The following is a 15,619-nucleotide window of genomic DNA, read 5'->3' as shown; positions in this document are numbered from 1 at the left end:
AAATTTAATATATTTTAAATGTTAAATTTCAACTTCATCATTAGTTTGTGTAATTAACAATATATTTAAACACTATATGAAGAGTTCATTTGCAAAAACAGATAACTTTTCAAAAATCATGTTTTTTCATTGTGCATTAAAATTAATCTCAATAAAACTGCAGTTGGGTTATTTTGATGACGTTTAAAAATAACTAAAAAATACAGCTAACTAACACAATAAAAACATGATAACATCATAAAAAAACACGATTTTTGAAAATAAAAAAACCCAGGAGTTATCTGTTTTTGCAAATAAACTCTTCATATAAAAGTTTTAATAGAAATGAGGTTAAAGTACATTTTAGTTTACATTTACATTACACTTATCCAAAGCGACTTATAAATGACCATTAATGTTTTTAATCTACTAATATAAATGTATCTAGATGAATTTAATATAAATATAAAAACAAAACTAGTATTAGCTACTATATTATGCTGTCTAATCATGATTAATCGCATCCAAAATAAAATATTTTTGTTTACATAATATATGTATGTGTAGGCTACTGTGTATATTTATTATATAAATACACACACATGCATGTATATATTTCTGACAAATTATGTTATTTTTATATATAAACTATATTTATTTATAATATAAATGATATAAATATAAAAACGTAAATACATGTAAATGTTTTCAAAATATATACTGTATGTGTGTATATTTATATATACATAATAAATATACACAGAACACACACTTATATTATGCAAATGGAAATTTTTATTTTGGATGTGATTAATCTCGATTAATCATTTGACAGCACTAAAAATAACACATTTTCATTTAATTGTAAATAATGTACAGGGCTGGGGGTCCTCCAGGACAGGTTTCAAAACCACTGACCTCTACTATTTGCAGTATATTTTTTGAAGTATGCTAAAGTCTACAGATTAAATTTTCACAAGGGTTCCTATATAGTTAATAAGCGACCAGACATTAAAGAGGGCCAAACATTTTAGAAGAATTAACTGTGGAAGTTGACTAGCGCAAAACAGATGATCTTTTAGTGCCCTTCTATGATGAAACAGAGACTTTGTATTTTGTAAATCACACTAAAATAAAACAAATTATTATATTATATTCCTATTTATTTAATTGATTATTTAAAATCACCAAGCATGAGACCGACCCGTGTTTGGGAAGACTGAGGACTGTGAAATTAAGGTATTGTGAGTAAAGTAAATATAGGTGTTGAGAGGAACTTGGATTGCGATTATTGACCGACGGCCTGTACAGGTCCGGAACGATACTCTTGAGATGTTCCTTGTAAGCCTGGGGGAAAATGACAGGGAAAGAGGCTGATAGTGAGAGTAACATTATGGTTTGTAGTGAGAAAGATGACGCGGGGATAAATGAGTGGGAAAATGTAGGAAAGGGAAAGAATGGAAAAAGCCGGAAAAGAAAGAAAAAAGAAACATCCAGCATTGAAGAAACGGAAAGTTAAGGAAGTGAAGAAAGGGAAAAAAGAATGAGAGAGGGTATAATGAATGTAGTTGTTAGATTTGAAGGAGAGGGAGGAATAAAGAAAACTGACCCGATTTAATTAAATTAACAAAAATCAAAGGATAAATTGGAGAAGTAAAATATGCTAGAATTCTAGGAGATAGCAACTTGTTAATTGGATGTAATAATAAAGTCCAAATGGAGAAGGCTAGAAAGCTAACAAATGTTGGGAAAATAAAAGTCCTTAAGGCTGTAAGAGTTGGGGAAAAGAGAATCAATGGATGCAAGGGTGTGATATATGGAGTTCCCATTCATGTTAATATAAAAGAACTAGTGGAAAGCATTAAAGTGGAAAATGGTACAGTGAAAAGTGTAGAAGAATGACGAAAGGGGTAGAGTTACCCAAGCTTTTTTGGCTTTGTAAGATATAATGTAAGAGAGTATGTAACAAAACCAGTGTTACAAATGTCAAAAGTTTGGACACATAGCCAAAATGTGCAAAGGGAAGCAAAGATGTGCTAGATGTGGGGGGATCATGAATATGGGAAGTGTGGTGTGGGAACAAAACCAACATGTAACTGTGGAGGAAATCACGGAGTAGCTTACTGGGTACTTAAAAAAGAAGTGGAGGTGCAACAGATAAGGTTAAAAGAGAAGGTATCAGTATGCTGATGCAGTTAAATTGGCTGGAAAGGAAAAACAGAATAAAGGGGGAAGAGGGAATATAGAACAAGGAAAAGTAAATGAGCAGCAAGATAAGAAGAATGCTTGGAAAGAGAAGAAGAAACTGGTCACATTCATTGCAGGAGTAATAAATGCAACATTTGAAATAAAAATCAAAAACAGGAAGGATTCAGGTGATTGTGAAAGCAGCAGAACATCATTCGGATATGATAGGACTGAAGTGGGAGGAAATAAATGATGAATTGAGGATGCAAGCAAGTCAAGAGAATTCATGTATTGGGTGATAATATTAATAATGTTAATTTTGCAATGGAATGCAAGAAGTCTAAAGGACAAGACTTTAAGCAGTTTGTTGCTAGTAGGAGAGAATTACCTGAGGTTATATGTGTACACGAGACTTGTTTAAAAAAACAATTTGATTTTATCTGATATGATTATGCGGCAGTCCGACATGATAGAAGAGAGAAGGGAGGAGGAGGATGTGCAACATTTATAAAACAGGGTTTATCATACCAAGTATTAGGTATAGGAAATGAACAAGAGTATGTGGCAATAAAAGTGTGGGTTGGAAAGAAGGAGGTGATAGTAAATTATTATAATCCATGTCAAAGACTAGAGATAAGGAAACTTGAGATAGAGGGACAAGATTGTAGAAATATGGTATTGTGTGGGGATTTTAATGGGCATAATACACTGTGGGGGAGTGACAGAACTGACATTAATGGTCAAATAATTGAAGAAATGTTAGATGAGAAGAACTTAGTGTGTCTAAATAATGGTGAATGTACAAGAATAGATGTTAACACGGGGAAAGAGTCAGTACTAGATCTTGCAGCAATATGTGATTGGTCAGTGTACAGAGAAGGAACAATTGGCAGTGATCATTATCCAGCATGGTGCAGAATAAATATAGAGGTAATATTAAATATAGAAAATATAAGTGACAAGTGGAATCTTGGAAAAGCGGATTGAGGGAAATTTCAGGAGGAAAGTAAATTAACTTTGAAATGGATGTTGAAACATTAGATTACAAAATAAAGCAAGGTATTATATTAGCAGCAACAGAGGCTATCCCAAAGAGCAAAGGGAAAAATAAAAGGAAAGTAATGTCGTAGTGGAAGTAATTAAACATAGGAATAAAGCATTCTAGTTAGTTAAAAGGACACATCATTTTGAACATATGGTTCAGTATAAACAAGCCCAGGCAGAAGTTAGGAGGACAGTAAGACGGGCAAAAAGGAAATTCTGGAGAACATATTGTGATTCAATTGGAAACACAACCAAGAAATATGGGGTATGATTAAAAAGATGGGGGGTGATAGAAGGGGATGGAGTTATCCAGTTATGATAGAAGGAAATGAAACTGCAGTAACTAATATAGAAAAGGTAGAGATGTTGGCAAAAGCTTTTGTTAAAATAAATAATTCTAATAATTTGTCAGAGGAGGGAAAACGAGGTAGAGAAAGAACAAAGGAAGAGGATAGGGGTGTAGTGGGTAGGAAAAATAATGGAGATGAGGACAAGATGTCCCTTTAATATGGGAGAACTGCAAAGGGCATTGAATAGGGCGGGGAAAACTGCGCCAGGGAAAGATAAGGTATGTTACAGTATGCTAAAACATTTAAGTCTGGAAAGTCAGGAGAAACTTTTGATGTTGTATAACGGAGTGTGGTAGTAGGGAAGGTTACCAAAAAGTTGGAAAGAGGCAGTAATTATTCCAATAAGAAGAGACCGTGGGTGCAGGGTTTTTTGATGTGGAGACGGCGTATGACCTGATGTGGAGGGAGGGGCTTTTAATTTGCAGATGATGGAGCTATATGGAAAAGAGGAAGAAATGGTCAATTTATAAACATGAAATTACAAAAGGGAATTAATCAAGTTGAAGAGTGGGGGACAAAACGGGGATTTAAGTTTTTAAGTGGAAAAAACTAAAGTAATGATATTTACAAATAAAAGGAAGGCTAAGGAATGCAAGGTGGGAAGTAGAGAAAGTAGAGTGTTTTAGATTCTTGGGAGTATATTTTGACTCAAACCTAACGTGGAGGGAACATATAAAGTACACAGTGTATAAATGTAAAAAAGTGCTTAATGTAATGAGGTGTCTTGCAGGATTTTGGGAAAGCAAGTTTTTCAGATCTGAAATATATTTATATAGCACTAATAAGGTCTAAATTAGATTATGGTTGTACTGTGTATGGGTCAGCAGCAAAATCTGTTAACTGAATTGGATGTTGTGCAGGCACGAGCTTTGAGAATATGTTTAGGGGCACTTAGAACTTCCCCAGTGTGTGCACTTCAAGTTGAGGTAGGTGAAATGCCTCTATGGATGCGAAGGAAACAATTGGTAGCTAACTATTGGATTAATCCAATAAAAAAGGGGAAATCATCCAACAAAAAAGGTGCTACAGAATTGTTGGGAGAAGGAGAGGAGGAAAAAGGAAAGTTTTGGCCGGACAGGAGATTTAATAGCAAAAGAAATGGACATATATGACAAATAAGTTGCTAGTACTGTGGTGTGGACAATGGAAAATACAAAGGTGGACATAGAGCTTCTAATAATAAAAGGCAGCAGTGGGATTACAGATATAGTCGGTGAATATTAGATAGTATTCAAATTTTTACAGATGGATCAAAGGATTTACAAACAGAGGCAACGGGATAGATGTGGGAGTAAACAAAAGAGCATCTGATAGTTTAAGTGTGTATACAGTCAAGTTATATGCTATATTAATAGCATTAGAATGGATTGAACAATCTAGATGGGACAACGCTGTAATATACAGTGATTCTGTATCTGCCCTCATGAGTATAAAGTCTGGTGTAACTAGAAACCATCAGGAATTACTTTATGAAATTTTATTTACAAACTCAAGAATAAGTAGGCAAGGGAAAAATATTACATACATGTGGGCATCCAGGGAAATGAGAAACTGGATGCAATCAAAATTAAATGATCAAAACCAGAAGGGAAGAGTTTAGTGTGGAAAAGGATATGGAAGAAGGAATGGCAGCAGCAGTGTGATCACGAAATTAAAGGGAGACATCTGTACATGATACAAAATATGATGGATGGAAAGTAAAAAGGGAAATAAAAGGAAGGAACACGTTATAATAAATAGACTGAGGATTGGCCATTGCAAGCTAAACAAAACTCTTCATGTTATAGGAAAACATCCGACAGGACTATGTGATGAATCAATCAATCAACTTTTATTCAAGACACAAAGGTCCATAGAGACAACACAATACAAATATATACATAAATATAAAACAATACAAAACATTTAAGAATGATGCAAATGAGGCATCATTTAAAACATATACAGGCTTCGGGTCCAATGTTTCCAAAAGCAAGATGTGTACCTTGTGTCACTCTTAGAAACATCAGCTATGGACATAATAATCATATTCTTAGACCCTGTCAGTCTGCACATGAATCCATACATAAAATTTCTTAAGACAGCGTTAAAAGTGGGCACATTATTAGACACAAACATTTCACTGGCACTACTCCACCTAGGAATTTTAAGCACAATTCTCAAAGCATCATTATAAGCCACTTTAAGTTTTTTCATTTTCGACTCACTAAAATTACACCACAGGTGGGAAGTATACAGTGGAGTGCAATAGGTTTTGAAGAGTGAGATTTTAACATCAGGAGTGCACATGTGGAATTTGCGTGCCAGCATGTTTGCCTGCCCATACAATTTTCCACACTGCCGCTGCACATCATCATCATCACAGAGGTCATCTCTTATCACATGTCCCAGATACTTAACTTTCTTTACAACCTCTAGTGGTTCACCTGCCAATGAGAAAGAAGGATAGACACACTTCATATCCTCCTTGGTTCTAGCGATCAGTACCACACTCTTCATTGAGTTAAATTTTATATCAAACATTAGTCCATATTGAGAGCATATTCTAAGAAGTTGTTGCAGGCCAGCACTGGAGGGAGACAGTACCACCAAATCATCAGCATAAAGCATATGGTTAATGAGACTATCCCCCACCAAGCAGCCAGTTCTACAGCCCTTTAGCTCCCTAGATAAATCATCCATGTACAGATTAAACAGCAGCGGAGACAGAATTCCGCCCTGCCGCACTCCATTGGAGACATAGAAGGGTGTTGACAAACTCATCCCCCACCTAACTTGCATAGTTTGGTGAGAGTACCAGAACTGCAGTATCCTAATTAGATAAGAGGGGACACCACGCTCATGTAGTTTACCAAACAGTTTCCCATGATTGATACGATCAAAAGCCTTTGACGCATCCAGGAAACACATGAAGACTGTGCTATTGCGTAATCTGTACCTATGGACAATTTCTTTAAGTGCATAAATACACAGATCAGTTCCATGCTTGTTCTTAAAACCAAACTGATTATCTGTTGACGCTATGTATTCTGCAAGCCTATCCATAAGGATCCCTTCTAATACCTTGGATAGTATACTTGCAAGTGCAATAGGTCTATAGTTATCTATACTAGTTAGTTTACCAGTCTTATTTTTAACTATAGGCACCAACAAGACAGATAACATGGATCCAGGAAGTATGCCATGCTTAATTAACCCAGAAAAGCATAGAGCAAGTAAAACTGAAATACTTTGACTAGCGTATTTCAGATGTTCAGCTGTTATTCTATCCCGCCCACAGGCTTTGTTCATTTTAAGTTTGTCAATAGCATAACATACTTCCTCCGGCCCAATGACTACACCATCACTGTGAGCTATCTCTCCTATGTTAAACACATCACTCTTCACACAGTTAAAAATGTTCTCATAGTGTCTCCTCCATAGCTCTGCAATGTTTTCAGGTTCAGTAATACCATCAATACTAGAAGGCAGTGGCATTTTGCTGTTGTTAACCACTTTCACCTCCTTCCAGAACTCATAAACATTATTAGTTTGTAACTTTCTCGCCATAGAGTTCGCCCTCATAGTCTGCTCATTTCTTTTTATAAAGCGCACAGCATATTTGAATCTAGCATTAGACCGTACCTTGTGCTCACAAACTGGGCCAGGAGGAGGAATGTCAGGAGGAGGATACAATTAAGCACGTTTATATCATGTAAGAAATATATACAAGAAAAGCAAGAGTTCAAGAATCAGCTACGGGGAATAATATATAGTATAATGTTAAAAATATAGTAACGTGTGGAAATAATGGCCAAGATATTTGTTTAGTTTTTTAAGAAGGACTGGACGGACGAATTTGATAAATTTAATGAAGATATAGTAACGTTAGGTCAAAGTGAGACAGTAGCAGTAATGCAACAGAATGGAACTGCCGTAAAACTCCAACGAAGAAGAAGAAGACAGACCCGTGTAATCACACTTAGAGCGCGATCTAGAGCAGGCAAGTGTTTCAGGTTGCTCAATCGAGCTCAGCATCTCTGATCCCTCACAAGCAGACATGGCGGACAAGGTTGGTGTGCCATCGGACTTACCTTTCTGGCTATTTTGCATAGCGTTTTTGGGCGGCGAGATCGCGGAAACAAAATAAAATCTAATGTTTCGTACTGTTTTAGATGCTCACATTGTAGCAAGTTCAACAGACATCACTCAGTTAACGTTACTTGTATTTTCTCGACCAAATATCTGTCTGTTATGTTAAAGACCTGTACTTTATCGTGTCCTTTAACAATACTTCACTGTTAACGTTAACGTACATGTTTGATAGATTAAAATGCCATTTCTGCTGGCACTATGATGCGGTTTGTGTTGTTTCTTTATCAGGACCCATTCAAGCAGCTGAAAGACCTGTCTCTGCTTAAAGACCAGCTCGATAACATCCAGCGTCGGGTGGAGGATGAAGTCGTTGTTGGGATTCCACAGGTAAGGTACTTTAGATTTTTGGCAAACTCAACAATGGGCCCTTTTCACGTACTGCGATGACGCATGTCCGTCGTAAATCTAGCATGTTTATATTTTCATTAAAATTGAGAGAGAGAGAAAAAAGAAAACAAATGCCCATCTAGTTTTTCCAGCACCTTGTTTCCAGAAGTATTTCTTTTTTCTTCCCGTAGGATTTAAAAAGTCTTAATTAAAGAGTTAAAAGCCATGAACAAAGGGTTTTTGAAAATCAGACAAAGGTGCTAAATTGTGTACTTAAAGGGATAGTTCACCCAAAAACGAAAATTCTGTCATTAATTACTCACCCTCATGTCATTCCAAACACTTAAGACCTTCGTTCATCTTTTTAACACAAATTAAGATATTTTTGATGAAATCTGAGAGCTCTCTGATCCTCCCATATACAGGAAGGATACTACCACAATCAAGGCACAGAAACGTAGCAAGGACATCTGTAAAATAGTCCATGTGACATCAGGGGTTCAAAAGTAATTTTACGAAGCAACGAGAATACTTTTTGTGCTCCCAAGAAAACAATAATAGCATAATGTATTCAGCAGTTCTTCACCCTAAGAAGAACCAGATGAGTCCTTTGCACAATCTGATTCTGCTTTAGCCTAGATTTAAACTGCTGATTTTGTCTGACCAGAGGAGAATGACACCATTTCGACAAACTATTTCCCCGTCTAAATACTGTACAGCTGATATAAAGCCACCCAGCTTTATATCTCATATATAAAAATATGGAAATAATATATTTTACGTTTATTGCAAAATATGTATTTATATACTATATTTTGTAGTGCTTCATGGGAGTGGAGGGACACTAAAGAGTTCTATTGGTGCAAATTGCTTTTTTTTTTTCTGATTGGTGATTTTCTACAAATATTTCTTTGTAGATTTATGAAATGGTCCTCACTGCAGAACACAAGATCTAGGGGTGTGATTGGATCTAGATCCAACTTCTCCCACCTTACATATACCTAAACCTACCCGTCTCCAACCCTGATCCCTAAACGCACCCATCTCCACTTCCTAGATGTGGATCTAACCCCGCCCCCTGGATCTGTGTTCTGCAGTGAGGGGCTACTGAGAATTATGGGTAATGTAGTTTATCACTATGAATTTCAGTGTTAAACATGATTGCTTAAAGCTGCAGTCCATAACTTTATTTTGTGTTCAAAATTTATATAATCAGCGAGTAGACCATGAGTCCATTTTCCAAACCATGTTTTTTTGGCTTATCCTGAATCACTACGGTATACCTGTAATAAGTGTTTATATTCGGACTATTTTAGACTGGTTCGGGTGTGGAGTAGCCCAGTACCTGACTGATTCGTCATAGATATAAACAGAGAGAAGTAGCTCTGGCTATACAATGTTCTTCCACAAGATGCATGCAGTTCTATTTATTAACCACTAGAGTGCCAAAAGTTACTGACTGCAGCTTTAAAAAAAACGAGTTGACATAATCTGGGCAGATGGTTTCAGCACAAGCATATACAATTGATTACCAACCTTGTAGATCCAAGTAGGTTTGTTTTAAAGGTTTATGAGATCTCCTTAAAAAACAGTTCTTCTGTGGAGAAAGTGAATGGGATTTTTGCTTCCAGAACTGTTGCACTCTATTCAGCAGCTTTTTTCCTTCATTGCAAAGTCTTGAAAATTCAGTATTCAAAATTTGTGTTCCACATCTGTAAATGTGAAAAGGGTCCATCTGATCATTTTTACTTTATGGAGTTCTGTGTTCAAGTTCCTCTCTCTCACACAGTTGTTTTTTTTCTCAATTAAGGGTGGAAGTGTGCTCAGTTCTCCCTTCCTCAAGGGCTTTTTGGCTGGGTATGTGGTGGCAAAGCTCCGCTCCTCTGCAGTCCTGGGAGTTCTTGTAGGAACCTGCACAGGCATCTATGCTGCTCAGAGCTATCAAGTGCCTAACATTGAGCAGACCATAAAAAACTACTTCAGCTCATTTAAGAAGAGATAGAGGGAGCCAATATAACAATCTCAGAAATGGTGCCAGATACTTCAACATGTACCTCAACTGAGGTGCCACTCATCAGACCACATAGAATAAATGGATGTATTTAGATGATACTTTGGTGTCCAAAATAAATAAGCATCTCAGGTTAGCAGTTTTAGGTTATTTTTCTATTTAAAATGGGTTAGGTCTGTGCTGTTACAAAAGCTTTTTTTTTTTAACTATATGACTATATACACCTAAATTCCTTAAGATGGTACAAATGGCCAAAGCTTTGTTATCAGTTCTTAATATGCTCAAAATAATGTTCTGTCTGTTACATAAATATTTTTTCCGATGCCTTTTTGAAAATATAGGTTTGCACTTTGCACTAAACAGGTGAACAATCAGGCACAACACACTCTACAAATAATGTCTGGCATCGAACAATTCCTGTACCTGCCAAATGTCAGAGATTGCTGGACTTGAATAGCTGAAGCCTTTAATGTAGTTGTTGGATAAATAAATGTTGCACTTTACCACACTCAATCACTTCTGCTTTTAATTAATATAATGGAAGTCAGCCTTTGGAAGTGAAATAGAAAACAGGAAGTAGTCCAGTTTGAGGATGAAAACTGATTTTCATGCAGTTGGTGTTAACATAGAGTATTGAATTCAGTGGTGTGGTTTTAAAGTGTAATCCATATCATAATGCATGCTTTTTCTAAAGAATTATTTCAAAAGAATAGTTTTGAATAATAGGAATTCTTTCCTTTGCTTTATGCGAGTAAAAGTTTTTTGTTGTTTTTTTGGGGGGGCATGTCTTCTAATATCATTGCCATCATGTGATATATATTTTTTTGGATAGATTGTTTTGCATGTGTTTATCCAAGAATTTTTGAAAATGTATTTGAATGAATAAAACCTTAAATTGGGTCTACAAAATGTATGGTTAATAATTTGTAATAGGAAAAAATATAAGAGGCAAAGAGACAAATCCTTAAACATGTTTTGGGATTTCAAACCATGATATACAATCCAGTATCCTTAAAGTAGGGCAAAATCCCATATGCACTCCTCACATGCCATCAGAACTCTCTCTAATTCAAATTCAAATGAGCTTTATTGGCTTGACTTTTACAGTATTGCCAAAGCATTGGCCATTACTTGAGCAAAGAATAAAATAATGATTATATAACAAAATAAAAATAAATCAATCATTAAGTAAATAAATGCATGTTTTATAAACAAGAAAATGATTAAGACTATAAAATAGAATATTTCAGACTAGTTTTGTCCGCTAACTGACTCACTTTGTAGCAAGCTGTTATGTATTTTGCTGCTGCTGTTGTGCTCAAGCTGCAGTATATGCCTTACTTTTCTGGATTTTGTAAAGCCATAAAAGTAGGTGCAATTTGTTGAAATTTTGGGAAGTAGGCCGATGGAATGTTCTAATGTAGTGATCATAGATCAGCAGGAAGTAGCGGTGGCAAGGTACACAGATGTCACGGTTCGATACGATTACGGTACAAGAGGGGGAAAAAAATAAAAAATAAATCTATGCTCAGTTTCTTTTCATTTATTTTGAACAGACAGTAGTGCAAATTACTATTTTTTCCCCACCTAGATATGAACATACTAAATATTATTACGTGTTATATATAGAATGGCATTCGCTGTTCTTCTGGATTGGGGGTGAATTGCCTGTATTTGTCGTAAGGTCTCATGCACCGAACCGAGATGTCTATACCGTGACGGTTCGGTATGAATACATGTACCGTGCCACCCCTAGTGCCAGGAAGTATTCTTCAGATTCTCTCTGAGAGCACAGTGAGAACAGTGAAATATTTTATTCATCATATAGAGAACAATGGAAGAAGTTACTTTGCATGTTTGTGAAAGTTAGTTTGCCTCATATGTGAACTGGGTGCATTTTGAAGGCCTCAAGGCCAGACTATCTGACTGTGTACGTGACTGCGCTTATGAATATAGAATACCGAATACAGAATGAAGTGTGTAAAAGTTTTTCATTAAAATCCTAAACTGTATATGCCTCTGCAACCTTGGGTACTGAAAAGTGGAAGATAAGAGAAGTTATCTTTTGAAAAACAGACTAGAAGGTGGTTTTCTACAATGAAAGCAAGTGTATGAAAAATTATAAACAATTTGTCTAAATCAGACACGGTGCACACAAGTAGTTAGCAAACAATTTTATTGTCCATCTTTGTTAGCTATCCATCATCCAATTTCAGCTATCCTGCTTATCTCTCTTGATCCATTTTACACTCACAATAAAAAAGACATTAAAGGTTAGTCTAAAAGAAGCAATAGTACAATTCCATCAAGTGAAAGTTTTTCAGAAAAGGTCAACACTGCTGAATCTACTATAGTCTGTTATAATTACCAGTACAATACAAAACAATTAACTTTATTTTAGATTTCCACTGTGACAGCAAAATATCTTAACATACTGAATGAAGCTGTTTAACTCAAACCAAGCATAAATGTGAAAGTAGAACTGTTAAAGACACCAGAAAATGATATTTATATGTTAACTGCTCTTCACCGCTCCTCTTCAATCTTTTCCCAAAATAGGCTCTTCCACCACTGCATCAGCTAAAATAAGAATATAACAAAAACAGTCATATAGGGGCATGCCAACATTACTCTAACTGGAAAATGACAGAAACAAATAACGTACAATTGTTGAATATTTAAGTTCGGCAACTGTATGCATTTTTGTGAATTTGGAGACCCCTAAAAGGTACGTGAGTGGAATTCACTGTTGTAATTGCTGCTGTAAAGAAACCTGGCCTTAAAAAATACATACAGTTGCTTTAAATTACGTGATACAATAAAAGGAAAGCTGTATTTATTTCTGAATGTGTAACACATTTGCTGCTCTTGATTTTAATATAATTATTGGGATTTGGTCATGTATGCCACAGAATAATTCAGCTTCAACAAAGACAAATAGTCAGTTCATACCGGAATCGAAGCCTTGACACTTAGCAGTGCCATTGGTCAGGGAATCAGACATCTCAACACCGTTCTTGTCCACACACCAGCAGAAGTCAGTCTTGTCCCAGCACTGCTGAGCCAGATAGTCTCCATTCTCATCACACCTGGGGCGGAAAGATGGCAGGAGGATCTTTACCTCTCCAGAAGCCTCCTTCTGGCACTGGGTGAGCTCTGTGTAACAATACATATATGTGTGAGCAAAAGAGAAATAACTGCTGAGAAATAATTTGATTCAAAACAGTAAGATCTTGATACCTGGTTTGGGATTTGTGGAAGAGGAATCCTGAAAAATAGAGCATAATGACAAATAAATGCATGAATGAGATGAGAAAGCAGGATTTACATATACCACATTTTATATTTTCATTTATCTCTCTTCCTGTTTTGATATTCATCATTTCTAAAGGAAACCCATTTAGATTTCTGACTCAATCCTGACATCAAGTGGCTCCAAGCCCACATTAAAACACATTCAAGAGGAGAGGAAATGAGTTTTACCACCTTCTCCTTGGGCTCATCCACATATGTCAGAGCGAGGGAGCTCATGGGGAGATGCATTTGCAAGGGGGCACGCCTTACTGCACAAAAAAGGGGAAGAAAGGCTGTCATTAGAGGACAGCTGTGGTAATGGGTTAAGGGTGATTTAAAAGGAAGTATGACGAGAAGCCCATGAAATAAATATTTGCTGACCAGACTTGCGGCTGATCTCTTGCAGGCGGTCGCTGCGTCTCTCCAGGGTGTTGAGCTGCTGCTTCTGGCTGTATGCCATGTAGGCGGTGAAGGCCTGACCTGCGATCAGTATGCCAGCCAGCAGAGTCACTCCTGCCACCTTCAAGGCCTGATTTTTAGATCTGTTAGGAAACAGACCAGTGTATTCAAATGAGTGAAATGATGGCAAAAAAAAACCTAACAAATTATTTTTTGTCATCCTTTCACAGAAAAGTTTGATATTAAATTTAGGTAAAAACTGTTTTACATTGTTATAAATAAAATATTAGATAAGTAAATTTGATGTGTGATATGTAATGATGTGTGATCAAATGGAAGCAAATACGCAGTTTGCACAAAACATTTCAGAACACAACACATACATAATTTTCATTAAAATTTATTATTTTAGTTTAGTTTTTAAATGAAACACTGACAGTGGTGACTAAATATATAGTGATATATTATAAAAGCCACATATTACACATTTTTCTGCCTAATTATTGAAGAAATCACACAAAACAGCTCTTTAGACTCAATCACTTTCCGTTTACCTGCATTTAACATATATAAGTGGGGAAAATAAATAAGATTTATCTATAAAACAAATAAAAAACTGTTTCCTCACCTTCCCTGAGTTCCCATGTTGATTGAAGTTTGATCACTTGGAGCTCTGATAAGTGGTGCCTCGTTCCCGTCGGTGGACATTTCTGATCAGTAGTCAGAAATTTAGTCAATATGCTAAAAGGGTTTTTGGATCAGCACTCTAATATGAAAATATGAGAACTGAGAGTCCAGCGGCGACACTCGGATGAAAGTGTCTGGAGCAGAGCGAGTTTATTATTTCATTGGTTATGACGGACTGCATCATCAGTTGTCGGACAAAAGTGAACTGGAATATACCGTTTCCGCATGTTTCACCTTAATCTTATCACTGTGCAAAGGATTCAGTGGGTCGAAATCGGGTTTGTTAGATTTATCTTTTAAAAATCTAAAATGCTTTTAAACAAGTCCTTTTGTAATATACTTCTCAAACACAAATGCACAACAAAGTGATAAACAATGACAGTTCTTACGTTTTGTTGTTAATGTAACAAAAGACCTGGAGCAGCCTGTAACCATGCTAACTTTTGCAGGAATATTGAAATACTTGCTGGAAATTTGTAATATCTAGCTTTTTTTCCTCAGTAAAAATAACAGACAGAATGCATCATGATTCTTTCCCTAACACTAAAAATGCATATTAAAGGAACAGTTCACAAAAACTGAAGATTCTGTCATTTACTCTTAAGTGTCTCCAAACCTGTATTCATTTCTTTATGTTCACAAAAATAGTTGTTCTACAAAATACTGTTAACCAAACAGTTGATAGTAGCAACTGAAAATAAAATACTATGGAAGTCAATGGCTGTTTGATTCAAAAATTTTTTTAAATAACTTCTGTTCAACAGAAGAAAATCATATAGGTAACATGAAAATGAGTAAACAACTTTTAAATTTTTGGGCTAACTATCCATAAGAAGCGCAATGCTTTCACTTTCAATTATCTTACTCAACATGAAATATAATGCTCCAAAAGTGAATGACAGCTTATGAAATTCTAGTTTATAGAACCATAAATGAGACAAAAGTAACCAGATATTAGATCTGTTTATAATACTTAAAATACAGTTTGTGTTTTGGCATTTTTCTTAAAACTTCTACACAACTTGAAATAACTAGCTAGAATTGTAGCAGTGTCTGCACAGGTTGAAATTCAATAAGGAAATTGTTCTGGTATAATCCAAACGAGGACGTTTTCTTGGTATTCCCCTAGCATTCATTCACTCATTCGGTTTTAAAATAAACACATCAGATACATCAAACTGGTTCGACATGTAATCAGCTTTTAAAG

General features: G+C 35.8%; 2 protein-coding genes across 2 annotated transcripts; one reads left to right on the top strand and one right to left on the bottom strand.

Moving 5' to 3' along the window:
- The first annotated feature begins 7,538 nt into the window (after positions 1-7,538).
- LOC306855900 (SLC35A4 upstream microprotein-like) lies at positions 7,539-12,043 on the top strand. The gene is made up of 3 exons (XM_079394851.1): positions 7,539-7,611; positions 7,923-8,021; positions 9,832-12,043. Exons 1-3 carry the CDS (start codon positions 7,600-7,602, stop codon positions 10,021-10,023), a joined length of 303 nt encoding a protein of 100 aa, XP_079250977.1. The 5' UTR covers positions 7,539-7,599; the 3' UTR covers positions 10,024-12,043.
- Positions 12,044-12,191: 148 nt separating this feature from the next.
- LOC306855899 (uncharacterized protein) lies at positions 12,192-14,957 on the bottom strand. The gene is made up of 6 exons (XM_079394850.1): positions 14,354-14,957; positions 13,708-13,868; positions 13,519-13,595; positions 13,273-13,300; positions 12,985-13,188; positions 12,192-12,612 (listed from the first exon to the last, which is right to left on the bottom strand). Exons 1-6 carry the CDS (start codon positions 14,431-14,433, stop codon positions 12,572-12,574), a joined length of 591 nt encoding a protein of 196 aa, XP_079250976.1. The 5' UTR covers positions 14,434-14,957; the 3' UTR covers positions 12,192-12,571.
- Positions 14,958-15,619: the final 662 nt, after the last annotated feature.

The sequence above is a fragment of the Barbus barbus genome, assembly GCF_936440315.1.
Source record: "Barbus barbus genome assembly, chromosome: 36".
In the NCBI taxonomy this organism is placed as follows: Eukaryota; Metazoa; Chordata; class Actinopteri; order Cypriniformes; family Cyprinidae; genus Barbus; species Barbus barbus.
This window is presented reverse-complemented; position numbering and strand designations above follow the sequence as displayed.

Excerpts from the sequence above, each read along its gene's own strand:
- LOC306855900 (XM_079394851.1), top strand. Across the intron at positions 8,022-9,831 it reads TCGTTGTTGGGATTCCACAG|GGTGGAAGTGTGCTCAGTTC; the intron begins GTAAGGTACTTT and ends TTCTCAATTAAG.
- LOC306855899 (XM_079394850.1), bottom strand. The coding sequence starts at position 14,433 with ATGTCCACCGACGGGAACGAGGCACCACTTATCAGAGCTCCAAGTGAT. Across the intron at positions 13,301-13,518 it reads TGGATGAGCCCAAGGAGAAG|GATTCCTCTTCCACAAATCC; the intron begins GTGGTAAAACTC and ends TCTATTTTTCAG. Across the intron at positions 13,189-13,272 it reads TTCCACAAATCCCAAACCAG|AGCTCACCCAGTGCCAGAAG; the intron begins GTATCAAGATCT and ends ATTGTTACACAG.